The sequence below is a fragment of the Talpa europaea genome, assembly GCF_964194135.1.
Source record: "Talpa europaea genome assembly, chromosome: 12".
Taxonomy (NCBI): domain Eukaryota; kingdom Metazoa; phylum Chordata; class Mammalia; order Eulipotyphla; family Talpidae; genus Talpa; species Talpa europaea.
The window spans coordinates 68,826,265-68,847,773 of NC_140079.1; the positions used below are offsets into that span (position 1 = coordinate 68,826,265).

Sequence of the window (21,509 nt, forward strand, 5' to 3'; positions counted from 1 at the left end):
TCAGATAAAAGAATCATCGTGGTCAGCTCCAAAATATGGCTACTTGCATGGTAATTGCAGCAAGTCTGTCAAATCAGTGATTTCTTTATTCCTAAAAGGAAGGGACTTTTCCTAAGGATTATGGTTCTACCACCCAAGGAGCAGCCCTGCTCTTCACAAGTGGCTGCAAAGGCTGGCAAACCGAGAGGTCTGCTTTGGCTCAGAAACTGTTTGGCTCCTGCCACCCCTGGCAACCTCCCTGCGTGTCTCAGCGACGTGTGCTCCACACACAGTCAGGCTAGTCCGCTGCTACTTAGGAGGGATCACAACCAGAGGTGGCCCCCGCTTGGGCCTCCACATGAGGACCTGGGCATCGTTGGCATTGGGTTTCACTAGTGCGTTGGGGGGGATGGGCTCCATCCGGCTCAGGATCCGGGGCTGCTCCTGCTGAGTCCTGCCCACCAGCCGGGCCCGTTGTCCCAAGAGCTGAAGAGGGTCCACTTCAATGTCCACTCTCATTCTCCACTTGATGGTCTGCAGAATGATCTTCTCCTTCGTGGTGGTGTTCATGGCCACTAGCCAGGTGGTGAAACTTTGGTCCCTCTTGATCCTTGTGAGCAGCGGCACGTTGCTGTCACTCACTGGCACCGCCCACGTCACACTGGGGTAGAAGTTGTCATTCATGCTGACGGAGAACCTGGAGATCTTGTTGGTGGGGCCAACCAAGGTCACAGTTTCTGTGGTGTTCCCGTACCATGGGTAGCTCACCCCATCGGAGTCACTGATGGCTTTTACTCTCCCTTCCCTCAAGTCAGGCAGTTCCCAGCTTGACCTGGCAAAGCAGAAGAGATGCACAAGAAAAGAAGCTGAATGAATCTTTCAAAAGCTGGAAAGGTGCCACTTTACTAAAATATCGTTCATTTGGGCAAAGCGGGATGTTCAGAGGGGAATTCAGCCCAGAAAGCTCTATGCTGTGAGGTTTCAAGATTTAATAGGAACATAGCAAAACAAAAGTAAAAAAGCTATGCCAAAGCAAGTTAAATAACACCATAGCCCGTCAACTGAAAGTAAGAAGATCAAAGAGGTGTTGAGAGCCATAAGGAGCCACCAGCTAGTTGGGATGGCATATTTGTAATCAACTGTTGAGGCATTCCATAGCAAGACCCACTTGGGAAATACAAGTGTGTGCAAGGGTTGTTTGCACAAGGGAAGAGGTGGTGGCTGAAATTTTATGTACTTGGAAGGAAGATCTGGTGGAAAAGAGGGCAAAGAAGGCAAAGTTAAAGATCACATTCATTTCCTATGAAATCACAGTAGAATTTTTACTCAAAAAGTAGCATTGCTTCAATTCCAGTCATTGGCTGATTCAGCACTTAGGAAACACACACATAGACACTGGTGACACAAGGAGATAAGTCACTTGTGGAAACCACCTCGATGTGAAAGTTGTGCTGTAGGCTGGCGATATGTTGTTCTCTCATTGGTTTCCAGTCCAGTTGGATGTCTAATTGCTTAGTCTGCAAACGTGCCATTCTGGGCACTGTCCTATTCCTCCTGGCTGCCCCCAACCTTGTACAGAAAAGGAAGAAACAGGATATTGCTCACTCTTAGGCCATGCCCTTGCTTCTCTTCCTTCTCCACCTCCCCCTTTCTCATCCCACTTTCCCCCTATATTCAACTCCTCATGGCTGACTTACTGAGTGCTCACTCTATTGCAACCTCTGTGCTAAGTAATGATGCTATCACACTAAATGCTCAAAATACCCCACAAGATAAATGAATTTTTATTTCCATTTTACACACAAGAGGCTGGAGACTCAACGATTTAAAGGTACATGCCAAAGATGCTATAGATCGTTAGAATGGGGAGATGTCTGATTTCAAAGTCATGATTTTGACCACTGTACTGTACTGCTCCCCTTCATCCCCCCCCCATAGTGCCTTTACCTGCCACTGGGGAAACCAGAGGGGAGGGGTCTCAGCCTGTCCAATGAGCTAGCCGCTCCCAGAGCATTAGTGGGGAACAGGACCAGAACCCAACAGGGGAAGAATTTTTGTCAGAGAGCCTGGCTATGCATTCTGCATATATCCACTCCTGGAACCAGGAGTACCTCTTGGTAATATTGTGTAAGAATCTAATAATTAAAGAAAGCTATGTAACTACTTCACTCATCAACTAAAAAGTTGGACATCTTGCTTCCTATAGATCCTGCAGGAAATCCTGCAGGGCGCTACATGAATGGTCTAAAAGAGAGTTGCATTATAAGGTTGATGCTGAAATATCTTAGCATCCTTTCCCATCACACAGGCACATGGAAAAGAGTAAGGCTGCCTCCCTCTGACCCCGAAGCACTCCCTATGCCAGTTAGTCTCAGCTGCAGGGAAGGGAGGGCTGGGCATCCTGGAAGAAGGTGAGTCCATAGCTTCAGGCACTTTTTCTCTTACTCCATGCCCGTGGTAACTGCTGGGAATAGTGGTGTATCGTGGTTGGCAGAATTAACAGGACTTGACCTACTCAAAGTCTGAGACAGTCCATGTTGCTGCACATGCTAGCTGAAGCTGTGGCTTCCAGATAATTCTATAGCCACTTCTTACTGTACAAAAGAGAGTAAGTGTTGTTACAATAGGATATAACCACACAAGGTTTAGAGGTCAGGTGAGATATAATCTACTTGTGCTTCTGACATGGCCACACTGGAGTTGTCAGCTTCGTGCCTCTCTGCTCTTTCTCTGTATCCTTTGCTGGTTCTGCTTCATCTCCTAGCCTAACTTCAGAGGGACCCAGGTCCCAGTCTTTGGTCATATTCTCTTTTCCATCTACTCACATTCCCTGGGTGATTCCATCCAGTCTCATATAAGGTTTAAATAGGTGGATCAATTCCCATCTACCCTATGTTGACTTCCAGTTGCTCTCTGCAGCCTCGATTGCTCCTCTGAGCCCTGGATCTAATACCAACTGCCCAATTGCCAAAAACTCTGGTCACTTTTGACCATACTCTCACATTCCACAAAATACCTATCAGCAGATCCTACTGATGTCACAAAATATATCTAGAATTCAGCTCCTTCCCATCCCTACCATCCTGGGATTGTCTCTCTGGGATGTTTGCAATAGCCTTATAACTGGTCTCTTTGTGAATACCTACACTCTGCTGCCTGGTCCATTTTTAGCATGACAACCACAGTAATCTATTAAAAAATGTGATATTGTATCACTCCTCTGTTCAAAATGTTCCCATGGTCTCCACACCACTCAGGAAAATCCCAGTCCCTTATAAGGACCTATGTGACCCTACATGATCTGGCTCCTCATTTCCTCTCTGACGTCTTTTCTTGCCATTTCATCCATTCTGACCTCTGTATTAGTCACTGAGCATGAGGTAATCCCCTACCACAGGGCATTTGCACTTATAAAAGCCTTCTTCTCTCAGGATCTGAAAGGCTCGCTTCCTTGCCTCCATCATTCTTGGCTCAAACATCATGTTCTCAGTGCAACCGTCCTGAAAACTATATTTAAAATAGCAGTTTTCTGCCCCATCCTGTTTCTGCTTTATTTTTCTCCATAGCATCTTCTAATATACTATGTAAGTTACTTTGTTTAGAGTCCATCTCTCTTCATCTGTTCTCCAAATATAACCCCAAGAAGGCATGGATTTCATGCTTTATGCACTACCCTAGCTCTAGTACTGAGATTAATGCGCACTGGAATTAAAATTATACGTTGAATAAATAATTACTGACTGGAACTAAAGTGAAAAAGGGAGGAGACTTTGAATTTGGATGCTGGTACAAGCTGGGTCTAGAGCTTAGGGGAAAGTCAGGAATAGACGCAAATTTGGCAACTGCTCATGGAGAGGATTAGCTGATGTTATGGTGATGGATGAGAGATCAGCAAAGAGGAATCTGAAAAGCAGAGGAGTAGCCAGTGAAGGGGTAAAACGAGTTTCCAGCGTCAAGAGGAATTCCAGGAGTCATCAGTGTCAAAAGCCACGTACATCAAAGAATGAGGTTAAGGAAAAGTCGTAAGACTTATTAATTACTTAGATAGTGATAAAGACATGCTGGTGGGGGATCCTTTGGTAAAGGGTTATGGAAGGAAGGAACATGCAGGGAAGTTGAGAGCTCAGATAATTCCTTCAAGTCGAGCAGTAAAGGGGACTAGCAGGAGGTAGAGAACTGCTTGTGCATAGCGGCAGGAAACAGGATTTCTGGAGTTAAACTCTGGTGCTACCACTCTCTCTGTGAACCACATCTTTCTCCAGTTTCCCATCTATAAAATGGGCACAATAATAAGGCTGACTTATGTACTTGATATGAGAATTAAATGAGATAATGAATAGATACAGGACACACCACCATAGCGTGTCACCACGTAGTGACATTTAAGTTGGACAGCAACCACATGAGGCAGGGCCACCGGGCCCTGCTCCCACACCAGGAGTGGTCGGCAGCATCAATATCTGAAGTCAGACGATGGGAGGGGGCGATGCCGGGATTTGAAGCTATGTCTCTCTGCTCATATCCTGCCTTTTCTACCCTGCAAAGTTTGGGAAGAGGTCCTTTGAGTTCTTCACCTCCTTCCTCCTTCCTCAGTCTTTGGTGTGGTGAATAGAGAAAGCACAAAAAGAGCGCTTGAGAATTTGGGGGTCATTCTCAAGGCAAGTCATTCTGGTCAGCTGCAGGGACGTCACATATAAAATGAGAAGAAAAACAGCCCAGGTTCCTTACCTTGCAGAGGTAATGCAAAGGCTCACATCAAAGTGATGAGGTGCGAGCAAATGCTTTGTAAACGATGACGCCCTAGGTCAATATCACTTATTATCTCATTCTGCCCCTCCTTCTCCTACAACCCTTCTCTTCACTGTGATAAACACAGTGTTTTTGTTTTAAACAATCAGCCATTGACCCAAAGCTCACAGCTAATGGACTTGCCAATGGAGCTAATAATGAAAACATCGATGATTGCAACCTTCATGCTTTCTGCATCTCATTTTTATAAGAGGCAATTTCTAATCAAACAAGCTCATGTGAAGCATTTTATTCAAATAAGGGGTCCCTGGGTTCCAGTCACTCCATCCAGCCCCAGCCAGTTCTCCCAGTGCACAGAGGGCCCATCAACCTCTAACGGAGCCCCAACCTCTGAAGGTCTACCCTAAAGGCCTGAGGTCATGGAGGGAAAGGGAGGACTGGCGGTGGTATCTGGAAGGTAGGGAGTGGGCAGGTGTGTGGGGGCACTACTGATACTAGTGTCCATTGATGGGGTGGTAGGATAGGAGTTGGGGGTCCACATGGGAGGACTGATGGGTTCGTCTGTAGAGTTCCCAGGGGAGGTTTTGAGATCTGGAATGGACTTCTCACCCCAGGTCCGGGTGAGAAGAGCCCCTACCTGGCCCTATTCTTTAAAGGGACCCACTGTGGCATCCTGGCCATGCCTGCCACATTGGACAGTGAGTCTGCCCAGCTACGTGGGTCTGCGCACCTGGAGTCTGTCCATCTGGACCACCCTCCAGGTATTTGAAGTTTTAGTATTGAGCCCAAATAGCCCCAAACTTGCCCCCAAGGACCACAGGCCTGGTCTGTTTTCTTAAGGATAGTCCATTCCACTTAGGGTGAGTGTTTTTGGGAATGTGTATGGAGTGTGGACATAGCCCACCTGGTTATGTGTGGTGGCTGGTCCTAACTCAGCACAGAGCCAGGGGTGGGAGGAGTGGATGGAGCCAGGGACTGAGGGTTGACTATTCCTAGGCTGCCACAGTCTGACCGGAAGGAAGAGTCCAAGAATTCTAAATCTGAATCTGTTTTTTCAGATTGTTTTACCTGTGAAACTAGGAAAATAGAACTTACCTGATTTAGCACTCTGTTGGCCTGACTTATACCCTTAGCATCTGGAGTTTGCCTTGTAATCAAAGTGCATATTTAGAAATACAGTATATGGGCCTTGGCTCGTATTCTTACCTTGGACCCTACGAATGCTAGGGATGGGTGGAGGGGGGTGTGCGCCACAGCTCCTGAGCCCTGAACAGTCTCAACCCGCACTTTCCTGCGGGTATGTGAGCTTTTACTCACATCTGCTTATTCTGAACTTTGCAGAGTGCTCCCTCCCTTCTGACATCAGTCACTCCAGACGGGTGTCCGTCTACATTCCGTGACATGATAAGGAAGCTGTTCAATGTCACACAGCTAGGGGTGGACAGCATGGCATGTGGACCCAAGATCTGATCCCAAGTACTCCTTATAGCGACTCCTTAATAAGGGCTCCAAAGGTTCTGAAAAATGAAATCCCTATGGATGATATTAGTAGATACTACTATTGCCCAATCAGTTGTTAAAATATTGAGACATTTTTGGAATAATTACAAATAGATCCCTTCTCCTCCCCGGTTACCCAAGTTCCTCCGCAGGACCCCAATCTCTCCAAAACGTACCAACTAAAGTCAAGGGTTGGTGCAGGCAAGGCAGGGACCTCCGAGTCATGCCCCCATCAGACGCTATTCTGTGTCCATGGTCTAAAACTCCCTTGAGCCTGTTGGTAAGAGAGCACTGACAGCCCCGTTAGCTTCGCTGCTCTCCACAGTGGGAGGAGCCTCCTCCCTCCCTCTTCGTGTGCATGGCTCAAACCTGTTAGTGACCGCTCAGGAACATGGCACGTTTAGTTCCAGGAAACACCACATTTTCTTTTTTTCTTTTCTTTTCTTTTTTTTTTTTTTTGAAGATTTATTTATTTATACAAGCACTGGGTACAGTCAGAAGCGTGGGAGGGTGAGAGAATTCACCAGAGCCAGAGCGGGGAGCAGAGCAGGCAGAAGGACCGAAGTACACTGCTGAGGGGAGCAGCGGGCGGCAGGAGAGGTCTGCGCGCCATGTGGGACCCTCCTCCGGTGGCCGGGGAGCAGCCGGGGATCGAACCGGTGCTGCAGAGGCTGCGGGCACCTTCGCAACCCAGCGCTCAACCGCTGCGCCACGGGGGAGGCCTGAAACACCACATTTTCTGAAAGTGCCGTCTGCTCCTCCTCTAGCACCAAGAAGAGCCACGCACCCCGAAGCAGGCAGCCTCCTTCTCGGCGTCATTTCTGACTCAGCAGAGTTAGCGCCAGCACCTTCCTTCCCTAGAGCTCTCTCTACAAGAGGGGCTGGAGAGAGTCCATGGCGGAGAGGTTAAGAGAGGAAAGGATGGCACCTTCTCTTTTGAGGGGGTGGGTGGGGATGGGGTTCAGAGTGGGGAGAGGCTGTGGAGGGGTCTGATGGCAGGCAGGGGCGTATAAAACCAGTGCCCCTCTCAGCCCACTCAGACACCAATCCCAGCCCTGGTGCTGGCGTGAGGCCCGATTCTCAGATGGTTTGCACCATGATTACAGAGTAAGTTTTAAAATTAGGTTTTTCCTCCTTCTGCACTGTTTATGTCAGACTCCCAGAAGCCTGTAAATACCACCTCCCACCTCCCCCTCCGCCCCCATCCTTTCTGACCACATCCTTTCTTTTTTGGCACACAGGAGGCATTTTTTTTCCCCTCATAGCAGAAAAGCCCATTTCCAGTGTTTTTAAAGCACCAGCAGGGTTGGGAGAAGCTTCTCTTGCTAGTCAACCTGTGTTCTGCTCTTGTGGGGTTTCTCCAGCTCTGGAGACCCCTCTCTCCCTGTGTTTATCCCTCACAACCTGGAGGTCGAGTTCTCCTGCATCCCCCGGAATGTCCTGCTGGGCTCTCGGAGGTCTCACGGCCGCACAGACACTGCTGGGCATGGTGGGGGTCTGGCCCTTCCTGGAGGAGCCCAATTCGGATCTGAGGTGACGGGTCGATGCCCTCTCAATGGGTGGGACACCAGAATCTTTTTTACATCTGCCCGGTGGCAGTCCTGCTCTCTCTGGAATGCTATGCCAGTCCCCAATTCACACTGGTCCAGCCCCCACAACCACCTTTTAAAAAGCATAATCCAATCACGCTCCTCTCTCTGAAAACGTCTCCTTATTCCTGTGTACCATTTTCCAAATACTCATTTTAATTGTAAGTCAAGCTCGAAAAATGCCAAGGGTGTAAGTCAAAGTACAAAATCAGATACATTCCGTTCTCCTAGTTGGACAGACATACTTCTGTGATGGCCTGAAAGCCAGGTTCAGGGGTAGAATTCTTGGACTCCTCCAAGTCCTGGGCCTTCTGCTGTACCTTGGGTTATTTGACCCAAGCCAGTTTTCTGCCTCACCTTGACCATGGCCCTTGGTGCCTTGTGCTCCAGCCACAAGGACCTTTTTCTCTTGGAACAGGACCAGCTCCTTCCATTTCCGGACCATAGGACATGCTTTTCCTCTTGTCCAGAATCTTTCCCTTCAGCTCTCCAAATGCTTGGTTCCCTTTCAGCCTTAATTTGCAGCTCTAAGTCATCTCCTGAGAGGCCACCAGTGTGTGTTTCAAGGTGCTGCACTTGCTTGTCCCCACCTGTCTTCTCCCCAATGAAGAGCCCAGAGCAGGAGTCCCCTTCAGTGGCCAGGCAAGAGTTTCCAGCAGCAGGCAAGGCTGGCTAGTGAGGTTAGTTCAAGATGGTGTCAGAGGGGTAAGACAAGGAAGACTCCTTTAGAGTCCAGGTTACAGGCCTCATGTGACAGCCAGAGGGACGTGAAGGGACTAGATGCAAACACATTGAGTCGAGCCTCCTGGTGTTCCCAGCTTGGTGCTGAGTCCCCTCCATGTAACGGTCAGCATGGCCTCTGAGCGCCACAGGTGCTGGGAGAGGCCTCGGGGCAGGTGATGGTGTTGGGGTTAGTGGGGAGGCCTCAGATCCACGGATCAGGTCTCCATTTGCTTTCCTTGCCAGGGTCCTGGTACCTCCCTGATTGCATTTCCTACACTACTCCCCCCCCCCCCAACCCCCACAGCATTTCCTACACTACCACTGCAGCACTGAGCCCCGAGGATTTCTGATTCGCCATTTCTCAAACCTCTAACCTGAGGATTGGACCTTGTCAGTCCCATTGACTCAGCACAACACATCTGAAGTAACTATAATTTGTGGGACTGAATCTAATAGGGACACATGTGTCTAATAGACTGGACAGTAAGGATGGCTGGATGGGGAGACAGCCCCTCTGCCACCCCTTGGCTTCTGGGCTTCATGCTGAAGTTTTAGCTTTAGAGGATGGGGCCATAACCAAAAAGGCTTCAAATCTGCTGGCATTGACAGCAGCTGTTACATTCCCTTCCTTCATCCTCCATCTAATTTGGGAATGGATCTAATTAAGGGAATGAGTCTTCAAGGTCAAGGAGATGTTGGTAATGACATGATTGCCAAATCTTCCCCAAGATGAACTGGAAAGTGGCTATTTACCAGCTGAATGAATAAATGAATGAATGGACCAAGGAGGACTCATGGGTACCACTACCCATGTAGGAGTTTGGGGGCACCACCAATCTACCTGGTATCAGTTGGCCTCTACCCAGTGAGAAGTAACCACATCCACTACTGTCTCCTTTAAACCTAGTTCCTCTGACTGTAGCTGCCTGAGGTTCACTGACCCCCTCCCTGGGAAAGAGGTATTGCCCCTTCCATGCCTGTCCACCCCATTAGCTCACCCTGCGGACATGATTACAGGGCTTGGACTATTTCAATCAAGGGGCGTTTGCTTTGGGGACTAGCACTGGCGAGGCAGGTAGAAAGACTGGAAGATAGGAGAGAGGCTGGGCCACCCAGGCTTGGTAGCGGGGGTAAATGTAGGGGTCTGGATTGGGGCTCCTTTGCCCTCGTCAAGAGGGGCCTAAATCTGGAAACCAGTAGATAAACTCAAAGAGATATGTTTAAGGGAGTCAGAACAAGATCAGGAAGAACCAGAGAGCAAAACAGCTGTGGTGACAAGTTTGCAAGGATCAAGGCAGACAGAGGGGAAATCTCAAAAGCTGGGTATTGTTGATAAGAGCAGCTAATACTTACTGGGGGCTTAGCTGATGCCAAGCATTCTAATAAATAGTTGACAGAGCAACCTCAACTAGGCATTGGGTTAGTCCTCGTCCCCTTCCATTTTTTGCTTTAGGGAACAGAGACTGAGGTCAAATCACTTGCCAAAGCCACAAAGTAAGGAGGTGGCTGAGCAGGGATGACCTGACTCCCCAGCACCCTGGCCTACTTATTGTTTAGAACCAAACACTGTTGGCAACCAACATCAATCATGGCACCCAACCTGATCCCCCCCCCCCCACCTCCTAAGCACTGGCTCTCTATACAGGTGATGCTAGTGTGTGTCCCCAGGGGAGGCATGGTGGCAGAGGGACAAGACTCTGTCCAGTGCAGCTGGCCAGCTGTGGGGAGCAGTCACCTCTTACTGGCTCTGGGCAGGCTGAGGGCAGGAAGACGAAAAGAATGTTGGTGGAACACTGACATGCAGTTCCCCCTTCTCTCAGCTGCTGAGCACTTCCAATGCTTCAAGGAGCTCCCAGTTGCCACCACCAAACAGCAGCTAAGGGCAGAGGAGGGGAGGGCTGGGGAAGGGCCAGGTGGAGAAGCTAAGCAGATGAGGGAGGCGGAAACAGGGACTCAGCAGCGTGAGGCTGGGAAGGGGGTGGAGGGGTCTAATGGCAGACTTTAAAATCAGAGTTTATTGTTTTCATTAACTTTCCACTTTGTGTTCTGCACACACCACACTTCACCGCATGCTAAACAGGACAGCAGCCGTGGGGAGTTACCAGCAGAAGTAAGCTGGGGGCAGACATATAAGGATGCCACGCTGGCGGCCTGGCATGTGTCCTGATGACAGGGCTGTAAAGATGGTTTATGAGACAGGTCCCTGCTGAGCACACAGAAGGGGTGCCAGTCCACAGTGAACAGAGGTGGACACATATGTGATGGCAGAAGAATCCACACAGACATCATCAAATAGAGGGGCAGAGAGACCCCCAAATATCTAGGGATGTCCAAATATCCCCTCATTGCAGCAGCAAAAGTTGTGGTCTGGTGAGTGTCATGGACACGGCCCAGGTGGGAGGCCCCCTCAGCTGTCATCGGTGCAAGTGCTGCACACACCTGCTCCCATTTAATCGACCACAACAGCCCCGGGTGGCTTCTGTTAGCATCATCCCCATTTTGCAAAGAACACTGAGACACAGAGATGAAGTGACACCAGGGAGCACACCATGGTGGCAGGATTCTCACCTGCGTGGGATGGGGCCTCCCCAGCCCAGATGAAAGTGCTGGAGATGGAGGAAGGTGACCATTCTCCAGCACCGACTGTTTCGGGCACCACACTAATGCTCTGTGTGGGTCTTCATAACCTGCCAGATGAAGGAGGCATCACGAGCTCTGATGCCCAAATGCAGCACTTTAAGAAGCTAAGACTTGTCTATATTCTCCCAGCTACTCAGCAGCAGAGCTGGGATTTAAACCCACAAGCGACCTCTTGCCTTCTCCCCAAACTGGGAACCTCCCATATTTTTTCAAAGTTATAGTATGTATCTGCCCCCCATTCTACCTCATTGATTCCTTTAACTTGTAATTTCTGAAGTTCTTCTGCGTCCAAGGAGGGAGGGGGCACACAGATGGTGGGCCTGGTGCTTGGCAGGCCTAAGCTGGCCATAAACGACCCGTTGCAAGGAGGAAGGTGAGGCATGCTGCCTAGGTCAGAACATTCTGGGCATTGGGGATGGCAGTGAGCACTTGCTTGTAAGCAGTTTATTCTTTTTTTTTCTTTAATTTATACAAGCACTGCATACAGTCAGAAGCACGGGAGGGTGAGAGAATTCACCAGAGCCAGAGCGGGGAGCAGAATGGGCAGACTGACGAAATACACTGCTGAGGGGAGCAGCAGGCGCGGCAGGAGAGGTCTGTGCGCCATGTGGGACCCTCGCCCGGTGGCCGGGGATTGAACCAGCTCTGCAGAGGCTGCGGGCAGCTTCACAGCCCAGGCTCAACCGCTGCACCACCAGGGGAGGCCCAGCAGTTTATTCTTTTTGATGCTATTGTTAATGGGGTTGTTTTCCTAATTCCTTTTCAGACAGTTCACGATTAGTGTCTAGAGACACAACTGACTCAGCATCTGAGTCAGTGGCTGTTCGCTTTTGGACCTTGGGGAGAAGGACTCAGGTTGGCCTGCCCCAAATTGAGGCCCGGGCTCTGGAGGCTTTGAGCCAATTCTGCTCAAGCCACTGGTCACCGCCATCAAAAACCCAGCCAACTGGCTCCTGCCCTGGGTGGGTCACCTCTGTTCTGATGATCCTGGCACCAGTCTAAGAGCCAGTGGGAGGCTGGCCTGCAACAGAGTCCTCTGGAACCTCGCGCTCTTTAGTTCAATTGAAATAGGGAGCTTTCCGGCTCTTCCTTTATTCGGGGACCCATCAAAGCTGTGTGGGAGCTGACGCACATTCAGAAGGAACCCCAGTGTCTCGCTGACATGGCCCTTGAGCTCCTTCCCCGTGTCCCACTGTGTGCTCACTCTTCCCAGGAGAATTTCCTCTCTTCTGAAGACCCTGCTGGGTGGAGCAGAGAAAACACCAGGCTTCAAGCCAGAAGACTCGGGTTCACATTCTGGTCTGTCACTCAGCGTGACCTTGTTACTGAGGCGTTGGTATTTTGGCAGCCTCCACTGCAAAGCTGTAAAATTGTTAAGAATCCCCTTCCTCATCCTCGGTCGAGGTGATGTTGAGACTAAGTGACTAGGTGTCATGCCTATTACAATTTCCAGGCTTTGTCGAATGACATGCAGCTCAGGCCAAGTCACTTCTACCCTGTGATCCCTGGGAAGGGCTGCCTGATGATTCCAGCCCATGGGACTTCTGGAGGTTAGTGTGACTCTCCACAGCACGTGGCCACTGAGGTGTAGGGGCAAAAGAGGCAGATGCTGGATTAATCTGAGGTTTGGGTTTTGCTGGGTTAGTGGCCTCCCCTGTTTGTGACTCTTCAAGGGCTTCCCATCACAAGTAGAATAAACTCAACCCCCCCCCCCCACACGGCAGCCCTGCCTAATCTGGCTTCTGACTCCCCCTAACTTTACCTTATGCTACACTTCCTATGCTCTCAGCACTTCATCTCCAGCAGCCTCCCCCCTATTCCTGAAACACCCCAGGTTCTTTCCTGCCACAGGGTCTTGGCACATGCTGTCCAGAAAGGCCTTTATCCCACTGTTTACCTGGGTAACTGAGTGCAAAGTGAGAATGGACTATCTAGAAAGACCTGGGAGGGAATGTTTCAATTTAAGATTTCAGAGGAGCAGCCACAAGGATGGAGTTTTGAGGTCCCCACAGGGCCAGATGCTGGTTTCTAATGGGCCTGGTGCAGTCAGGGCACAAGAGTGCCTAGGAGTTGAGAAACAGACTTACAGGACGGAGGGCAGCCCACTCCCTGTGGTATGGGTGGCCTTGCCCTTCAGGGGTCCAGGGGAGTTGGAATTTTACAAGTAGCCCCTGAACTCAGGAGGAGGGAGCTCTCCCAGTGGGTCAGAGGCTCTGTTAACAAAACCCTGTGGAGATGAAATAGCAGCTTTTCCTTGTGGTCTGGAGCCCTGTGGCCGGAAATGCTGGGTGGACTCTGGGAGTTGGTTCACACTGTCCCTGTGCCACCGGGGATCTTCCTCCTCTGGCAGCAATTATAAAATGGAACAGCAGAGGCAGGGCAGGATGGAAAGCCAGACAGGAAGCGGGTAAGAGCCTCTTGCAGAAATAACGCTTTGCAAAGAAAAAGGTTCGTGTTAAGGTCAGTGATACAAGGCTCCTCTGTCCTTCCCAGCCCGACAAGTTCTTTCTCCGAGTCTACTTTCTGACCCCGTGCCCATGTGTGAGTTAAAAGATGTCAACAGAAAACCTGATCCCACACACGGCTTTTCAGGACCTCTGAGCACAAAGCCATGGTGACTTCTCCATGCCCATGCCAAGACCATCATCACCATCTGCCCACTTGCCGATACATGAACCTGCACAGACAAGCAGAACAGTATCCTGGTCACCAGAACTGACCCCTCTGTCAAGGAGGACTGGGCTGAAAGAGCTAATGTCAGCAGAGGAAGCAGGTGCCGAGAGTCAAAGGGGGTGCTGGGGTGCCGCTTCTCCAAGGACACAGCAATGAGTCCATCCTTCCACAGTGATGACTGGCGCCACCAAAGGGAAGGTAATCCCGATCGAAACCCATAAGGAAGGGAAGTCACATCAGAGAGGTACAGCTCATCTTAATCAGTTCGATAATTTCTTAAACACTTACCAATGTGCCTGGCACTGTCCCAGGAGCAGGGGACTCCGAGACTGATAAAAGAGGGTACCTGCCCCCAGGGAGGGTTGACATTATTTGGGGAGGACAGACTTAGAGGCAGATCATTTCAGTACAATGTGAGATAGTTGGGAACAGAGACATATCATCTTGGGGGCAGCTGCAAAAGCATTTAGCCCAGTGGGGATGATGAAGTCAATGCTGACTGGGGGCTTGCTCGGTGCAGGCAAAGGTGGGGGCCTTTCACACACATTCATGATTAAGCCTTACAACCATCCAATGTGCCTGGAACTAGCATTCTCCCCATTTTAAATGGAAGGAACTAAGGTTCAGAGAGGTAAAGACACTAGCCTAGGGTAACAGGATTTAAGTGAATCTGAACAGAATTGTGGATAAAAAATGAGTAGCAGCAGGAGCCACGGCCTCCAGGCACGGCGTGGCCAGAAACAGCAGAAGAGGACGCTTATTTTAGGCCAAGAGTGAGGAAAGATGAGGCTGAAAGGGAGGTGGAGGCCTCAATAACTTCCCTGTGGTTGTCTGGTTGGGCTGGTAGAATGGTTGTGGGTCCCACCCCTCCCACTGCCGTGGAGATGCTGCAGGGGGAGAAGGAAAATAACCACCGCCAAGCACTGGCTTAGCACTTTACAGTTCACAAAACCCTCCTCTTACAAATGATCTCATTTAATCTCACAATAATGCTGTGAAATACGTATTGTGTCCTCCATTTCACAGGCAAGGAAACCAAAGCTCAGCAAGGTTAAATGCTTTCTCTCAAGGACCAACAGCTTTTAAGTGATGGAAACGGGACTTAAACCTATGTCCATATTCGCTATTTTTTCTACCATACTTTCCCAGCTCCCCTTGAAGCAGGTGAGCTGGAGAACCCAGAAACGCTGTGGTTAACACAGTTAGCTATCCTCTGTCTGGAAGATAAAGATTGGAGCCTTAATGTAGCAACAGTATTTTTCTGAAGAATTTTCCAGAACTTGGCTCTCAGGGCGATCTGTCCACATGGCCTGTAATACACTTGGTAAACATGAGTCAGAAATAATTATCTAATAAGCTGCCATCAATGCTAATTATCTGTGCCAATGGAAATAAGCACTGATGTGGCAAAGAAAAAGCCATGAAAAAGTATTCCTCAGATGGTGGGGCTATGGCCTTGCTCCTCTCAGTGGGGGATCCCAGGCTGGCCTGCCCTTTGCAGCCTGCACTCCTAAACCTGCCTGGTGTTGTCACCCTACCTGCAGGGTTTTATAGAAAGGGACCCCTCCGGAGTCAACCCTCTCCATGCCCCTTGGCCTGCTCCTGCTGAAGTGAGTCAGGTTCTGCCCCTTCCTTCTCATAGGACTTTGACCCGGATTCAGTGCCAGCTGTTTGTTTCTGCCCACCAGTCTTGAAGCTTCAAGCTTCCTTAAGCCTGTTCCTGTCATCCAGGATGCAGAACTTGGTTCTCCTTTACCCCATGCTTTGCAGCTACAAACTGGCCTTGTCCACTCAGAACTCCAGTCTTGAGCTGTGGGACCCCAGGTCATGGACTCCCCAAAGAGAATTTTGTGTATACAGCTTAGTTTTTCTTATAGGCCCAACCACCCCAAAATACTCCCCTTTCAATCTGGTGACATCTGTCCAGTTATTTTTGTATGATAGGGTGAAAGTAAAAGGCCTTCAGACATGCCATTCTAATATGCATTGCTGGTGAATAAAGGAATAAGCCACCTATTGAATCTTCCCAACTATGCCCATTTTATAGATGAGCACAATGGCTCTCGGAAACTTTCTAATGGGCTGCCTAGTGGCCAAGCCACAATTAACCCTGGACCTGTCTGATTAAACCTGGGCCTCTGTGAGCCCCAAAGTCTGCATGTACCTCTAGTGGCAGTTAAGGATATGCAAAGAAACAATTAACAATTATACTGGAGAGCTACTCCTTAAAAGAGCCTCACATGAAGCATTTTGAAGGCGAAAAATCTTCATGTAACATAAATAAGCGCCCATTAATTTTCTTGATTCTTAAAGGCTCCTTAAAGATTTATATCCAGCTTCTTAAAGTAGGGCATGTCAAATTGTGAGAAATGACCCAGAACACGGTAGAAAGGTGGAAAGACATGGCCAAGTTATGTCTCAAGTCTACTTGGGAACTGTGGTCATGAACAGCAGGCAAGGAGGCAGATGATCATAAATTAGAACTTTTAAGCAGTTATTCTGAATCCCTGCCCTTCCATTACTCTTACTAAGGAAGAAAGGGCCCTGATGGGGGCATTTGTTGCCTTTTGCAGCCTTTTCTCTAAGACCAAAAGCAGAAGGAAAAGGGACAGAAGCATCTCTGCCCTCCATGCCAGACCCTTGTGAGCTGAGCTCAGACTCCACTGCAGAGCTGGCCTTCTTTCCCTAAAGGATCTTCCTGGCCCTTCCTGCATGTTAAGGCGCTAAGAGATGGAACCTAAGCCAAATTAATGAAGGACAATCTCATGAGAGAGAAGTGTGTCAGGGCAATTCTTTGCAGAATAAAGAGTCAGGATCAGCAGTGGATTCTCAAGGGTCTGTACACGGCATGCAAGCGGGTCACATGGAAAGCTCTCTATCGTTTTGTTAAAAACAGCAACAAAATTAGCAGGTGTAGATCAGGCACTGGAGGAAAGGCAGGCATTGATTTTCAGGAAAGATCTGATGTGCCCTGGTTGGCTGGGAGGAAACTAGGGCAGGGCCGCTGTGAAGGGAACCTGCGCAGCCACGACGAACCGTATATACGACGGTGGTCTCGGCACACAGCCCAGGTGTGTGGCAGGCTGGACACCTGGCTTGTGCAATGACATTCCATGACCTTTGCACAATGACGAGGTCGCTGATCAATGCACTTGTCTGAAGGGCCTGTGGGGGACCCGTCCCTCAGCAGTACCTCTCCTTCTTTCACTGTCTTCCAGCAACATGTGACTGCAGTCCTGGGATCAGAATATGTGCTGGGGAGAGGAGAGGGGGTAAGGATCAGGGAGGGTGCACACAGGCAGCAGGAATGAGAGCGTGTGTTTGTGTGCACGCGCATGTGTGTGTGGTGTTCTTGAGTCTGTCCTTTTCAGAGCCAGAGGTTTGACACTGGGAGGGGAAGGAGGATGTAGCATGGGGGCAGAAGTCAGGTGAGAGGGGCAGAAGCCTAGGGAAGCACTCATGCCAGAGGACCTAGATCAAAAACATGGTGAGCAGCTACTGGCTGGGCTGGTGGGGAGTGGTGGCAGTGGCAGTGGTGCTGTGGAAATAAAATTTAAAAGATCTGACGGAGCCAGAGCTGCAGCCAGGGGCTACGGGACAGAAGCAGAAAGCTTCTACCCTGCTGGAGTGGAGATTCCCTGGAAGAACCCATCTCACAGCTGGTGGGGCCTCTTCCTCTGGAGGGGACTGGCCACCCTGCCCCTGCACGTGGGTAGCAGGTTGCACTTGGCATGTCCAGTGAAGGGGGACCCAGCACGGCCCTTGGACATGTGGCCTGGGGCTGACGTGAGTGTGGATCCTGCTGTCATGTCCCATCAGGGCAGATCGCCCTCTGCTTCTGACAGTCTGCACTTGACTGATGGTGCGGGAGTGCCTCTCGACAAGGGGATGGAAGGTGCCTTAGTTTTTCTGCAGTATTTTGATATTATGGATGCTGCCATAAGTCAAAGTGGTCACATGGAGGGAACCCTTGGGAGGGGCTGAAGGTTGGCCAGGCCAAGGGAGGCTTTAGTGGAAGGAAGGGACCAAAGGGGGTTCCTGGGATGTGACAATAACAGCAGTAGTTCGGGCCTCCCTGGTGGCGCAGGTGGTTGAGCACCGCACTGTGAAGCTGTCCGCAGCCTCTGCAGTGCGGGTTCGATCCCAGCCCAACAGCAAGAATCCCACATGGTGAAGCAGACCTCTCCTGTCTTGCAGGCTGCTCCCCTCAGCAGTGTATTTCAGTCAGTCTGCCTGTTCTGTTCCCCGCTCTGTCTCTGGCGAATCCTCCTACCCTCCCCGCTCATCTGGCCTGTACCCCGGTTCTTGTATAAAAAAACCAAATCTTTAAAAAAAAAAATAACAGCAGTAGTTCTATTACTGCAGTTTATACACCTATTACATGCGGGGGGGGGCATTTCATATACATGTCTTCATTTATTCCTCAGAACCAGCCTTTTGCACAGTGGGTATTATTAGACCCATTTCATATACAAGAACCTTAGTTCAGGGAGCTGAAGTAACATGACCAAGGCAAAGAGGAAGAGGTGGCCACCAGGAATAAGCTTGAAGGCACACCTTGCCCCCAGGGCCCAGGCTCAGTAGGGGATGCATCCCTTAGCAGCACTTCCCCTTCTTTCAGCCAACCCCAGGCTCGGGGCCCTGCTGGTGTCCTGGTCCACAAACGGTGGCCGTCCAGGAGCATATGGGCAGTGGGTATGCAGAGGCACCTCACCATAGGTGAGGTCTGGAAAGGTGAAAAAGAGGGAGGAGGGGCAGGAAGAGGTGGTGGTCAGGTGGCCACCGGGTTGGGGGGTCAGGGACCAGGACAGGCTGGGTGCTGACCTGGGAGATGGGTGCATCTGGGTACAGGACTCTTCACAGAATCCTGATTCTGGCTGGGGCAGGGGCTGTGTGCAGTCTCCAGGGAAGCAGAGGTCAGAGATGTCAATGGGCAGGGCCACCATCCTAAGAGGGAGTAGTACGGCCAGCTCCCCAGGTGCCCCCAGAATGCTCACGCCCGCCGCGGCTGCTGTCCTCCTGAACCTCCAGGGGCCCTCCCTTCCCTGGGCTTCCTCAGTCAGCCCTTTCTGCCCTGCCAAGAAGGGGGCTGGGCAAACTGGAAGGGTAACTGGTGGAGACAGTGAGGCCACATGGACCCTCTCCCCATAGGCAGTCTGGGACAAAGGAGGGGAGCAAACCAGGAACCATTTTGGGGGTGACACTCCACTGGCAGAGAGGAGTAAGGTGCCGGCTCCTGAGGACCAGTGACAGAATAAACACAGAGACAATCAGATACTAAATGCAGCAAGCTGCAGACAGAAATGTAACTCCCTGTGGAAACAGCAACACCTAAAAATACTGAGCTGCAGTTCTCGCAGGAACGCTCAATGGCCCACATTTAATCTAGAATGGCTTCTGGATTATGGGTTAGAGTAAATAAAGAAGATCATCTAAGCAACATAACCATAGGTTTTTAGCTTAAAATGACATCTGGTACCAACATATTGTCTGTCTCTAAGAAACTCAAATTGCCAGCCGTCCCAGGAGCCTCTGCTGCTCTGAGCGAGTTTTCATCCTGAGCTGCTATAAGTGGAGGGAAGAACACAAGCTCTGGATTCCAGCTCTCCTTTTGGTCTTGAGCCCCTAATGCCACCCAGGAGCCACTGCTGGGGACGGCCACTGCATGCCAGCCCTCTGACAGGCGTGGCACATGGGTCTGCCCCCATGTATGCCCGGGAGCTTAGCCCAGTGGCCAGCACGAGCCGTCCCTGCCACAGAGAATGACTGAACGTTTACGACTTCCTGATGGCTGGTTAATGGCAGCATTTTCTTTGCAAGGGAGGGAAACTCATTTCGCAAGAGCTCTCACTGCTGGTTCTACAATGTACTGGCTTTGTCAATGAGGATGAGTTGCTTTGTTATTTTATACCTCTGTTTTCTGCATATAATATGCAGAATATGGATACAGATGTCTCTGCAGTCCCCAAGGAGCCAGAGAGCCCTGCTCCGATGTCCTGGCCCCTTCTCCTGACATGGTGGCTTTGGACACCCAGGTGGGCTTGCCCCTACGTCAGCCTGACCTTTGACCCAGGAAGTTGGTTTGGTTGCCAGGGAAACCATGCTGGTGTCCTACGCTCAAGAGAAGATGAAGAGCTGTCTTCAAAAGAAGAAGAGCAGGGATTAATCACTGGTTCTGACACTGGGTATCATGAGATCCCTCTACATCCTCCCTCTGCACAGCTGGGCATCTTTGAAGAGTCTGGCAGTGAGAGACTGTAACTGCTCTTACTTCTGCAGCTTTGGACATTATTTATGATCTTCTCTCCTGGCTGAGGCCAGTGCAAGGGGTGAGCAGCTACGGGCTTTCCTCTCATGTGCTCTGTCCAAAGTCCCACTAGCGGCGAGCTTCCCCTCCTCCTCTCTTGCTTTTGGGTCACCAAACAGAAACCGGAAGCATCCCAGTTTGGGTGAATAGAGCTTGGGATCCCCGGGTATGAGAAACTCAGGTTCTGTGACCTCATCTGGCAGAGCTCGGGAAGCTGAGCACATCTGGACCTGTGAGCAGAGAGGCAGAAGATATGATGGTCTTGTGGCCTTGGGATGGCGCCCGCTCTGCAGAGTATTGGGAATTTAGTAATCACAAGTGTGAGAGCTTGGACTGGTGCTATACACCCAAGCTTTGAAAGGTCCTGTGCCCTCTAAGTGTATAGAAGAATGACAGAGAAACTGGAAGGTCCCTGCTGAGCCAAGATGAGAAAGAAGCTGGAGCTCAGAGAACAATGGATCAGTGTGAGCTGTCTACCATCTCTGATGGCCAGACTCAGACAACAGATGGTCTCTATGTGATGACAGCTGATGGGGTAACTGTAGACAGGGGCCTCTTGACCATCCCAGAAATGCTGGCTAGATCTTGACCCTTCTCTTTCATGTGTCCTGGGGATCAAGTGACCACAAGGTCTGGGTGGCGGGGATCTGTCTGTGTAGCTCACTTTCAGTACTGCTATTTTCTGCATCAAGGACAGCCCAAATATACAATTTGTTGAAAAATAGGGACCTTCTCTGGGACAAATGGACAGGGCCAGAAGGGTTGAGTTATACTGGGTTTCACATTTGCTCTGGGTGCATCAAAAAATGGGTCTCTGCTTTCAGAAGTTGATTGTCAAATGAAGATACTTGACATGAACAATCTCACCAATGGAGAGAGAAAACTAGACATCACAAATGTGCCCAGACTATTAGAAAGCCCATAGCAGGAGGACGTCTTCACTGCAGCTCACATCCCAGGTCACCGCTCTACCCAAGGTCTTCATGCACATATCATGTCTCTAGCTTTAGTTACAAGGAACTGGGAATTTTTTAGTTACCCAAGTTGGGGGGAAGTGTCATACCCACAAGGTCCAGGAATTGTCTTTATAATAACACTGCCTCGTGGAGGGGCTGCCTTCTGCACAGGGCTTTTGAAGGGATCTGATGAACAGAGGTCATCAAAATTCACAGCATAGTTTCTGGTAGGTAATAAGCACTCAGGGAATGTTCAGTATTATCTAACTTCCTGTAATATTTGAAATATGACAATAAAATATTACAATAAAACCAGAGCTTCCCAGAGACTAGCTCATTAACTATGGCTTTCCGCTCTTTATTGCTCTCTGGCTAAATTTCCATCCAGGTCAT

At 50.0% G+C, this 21,509-nt stretch overlaps 1 protein-coding gene across 1 annotated transcript in view; it reads right to left on the reverse strand.

The window, feature by feature from the left end:
- Positions 1 to 288: 288 nt before the first annotated feature.
- The window catches only part of FAM78B (family with sequence similarity 78 member B), a gene marked incomplete at both ends in the record, with an annotated part of 68,871 nt that continues 47,650 nt past the window's right edge, over positions 289 to 21,509 (reverse strand). Inside the window, one exon of the mRNA XM_084251309.1 lies at positions 289 to 811. Within this exon, the coding sequence (XP_084107435.1) occupies positions 289 to 811 (523 nt within the window). The remainder of the gene's footprint in view (positions 812 to 21,509) is intronic.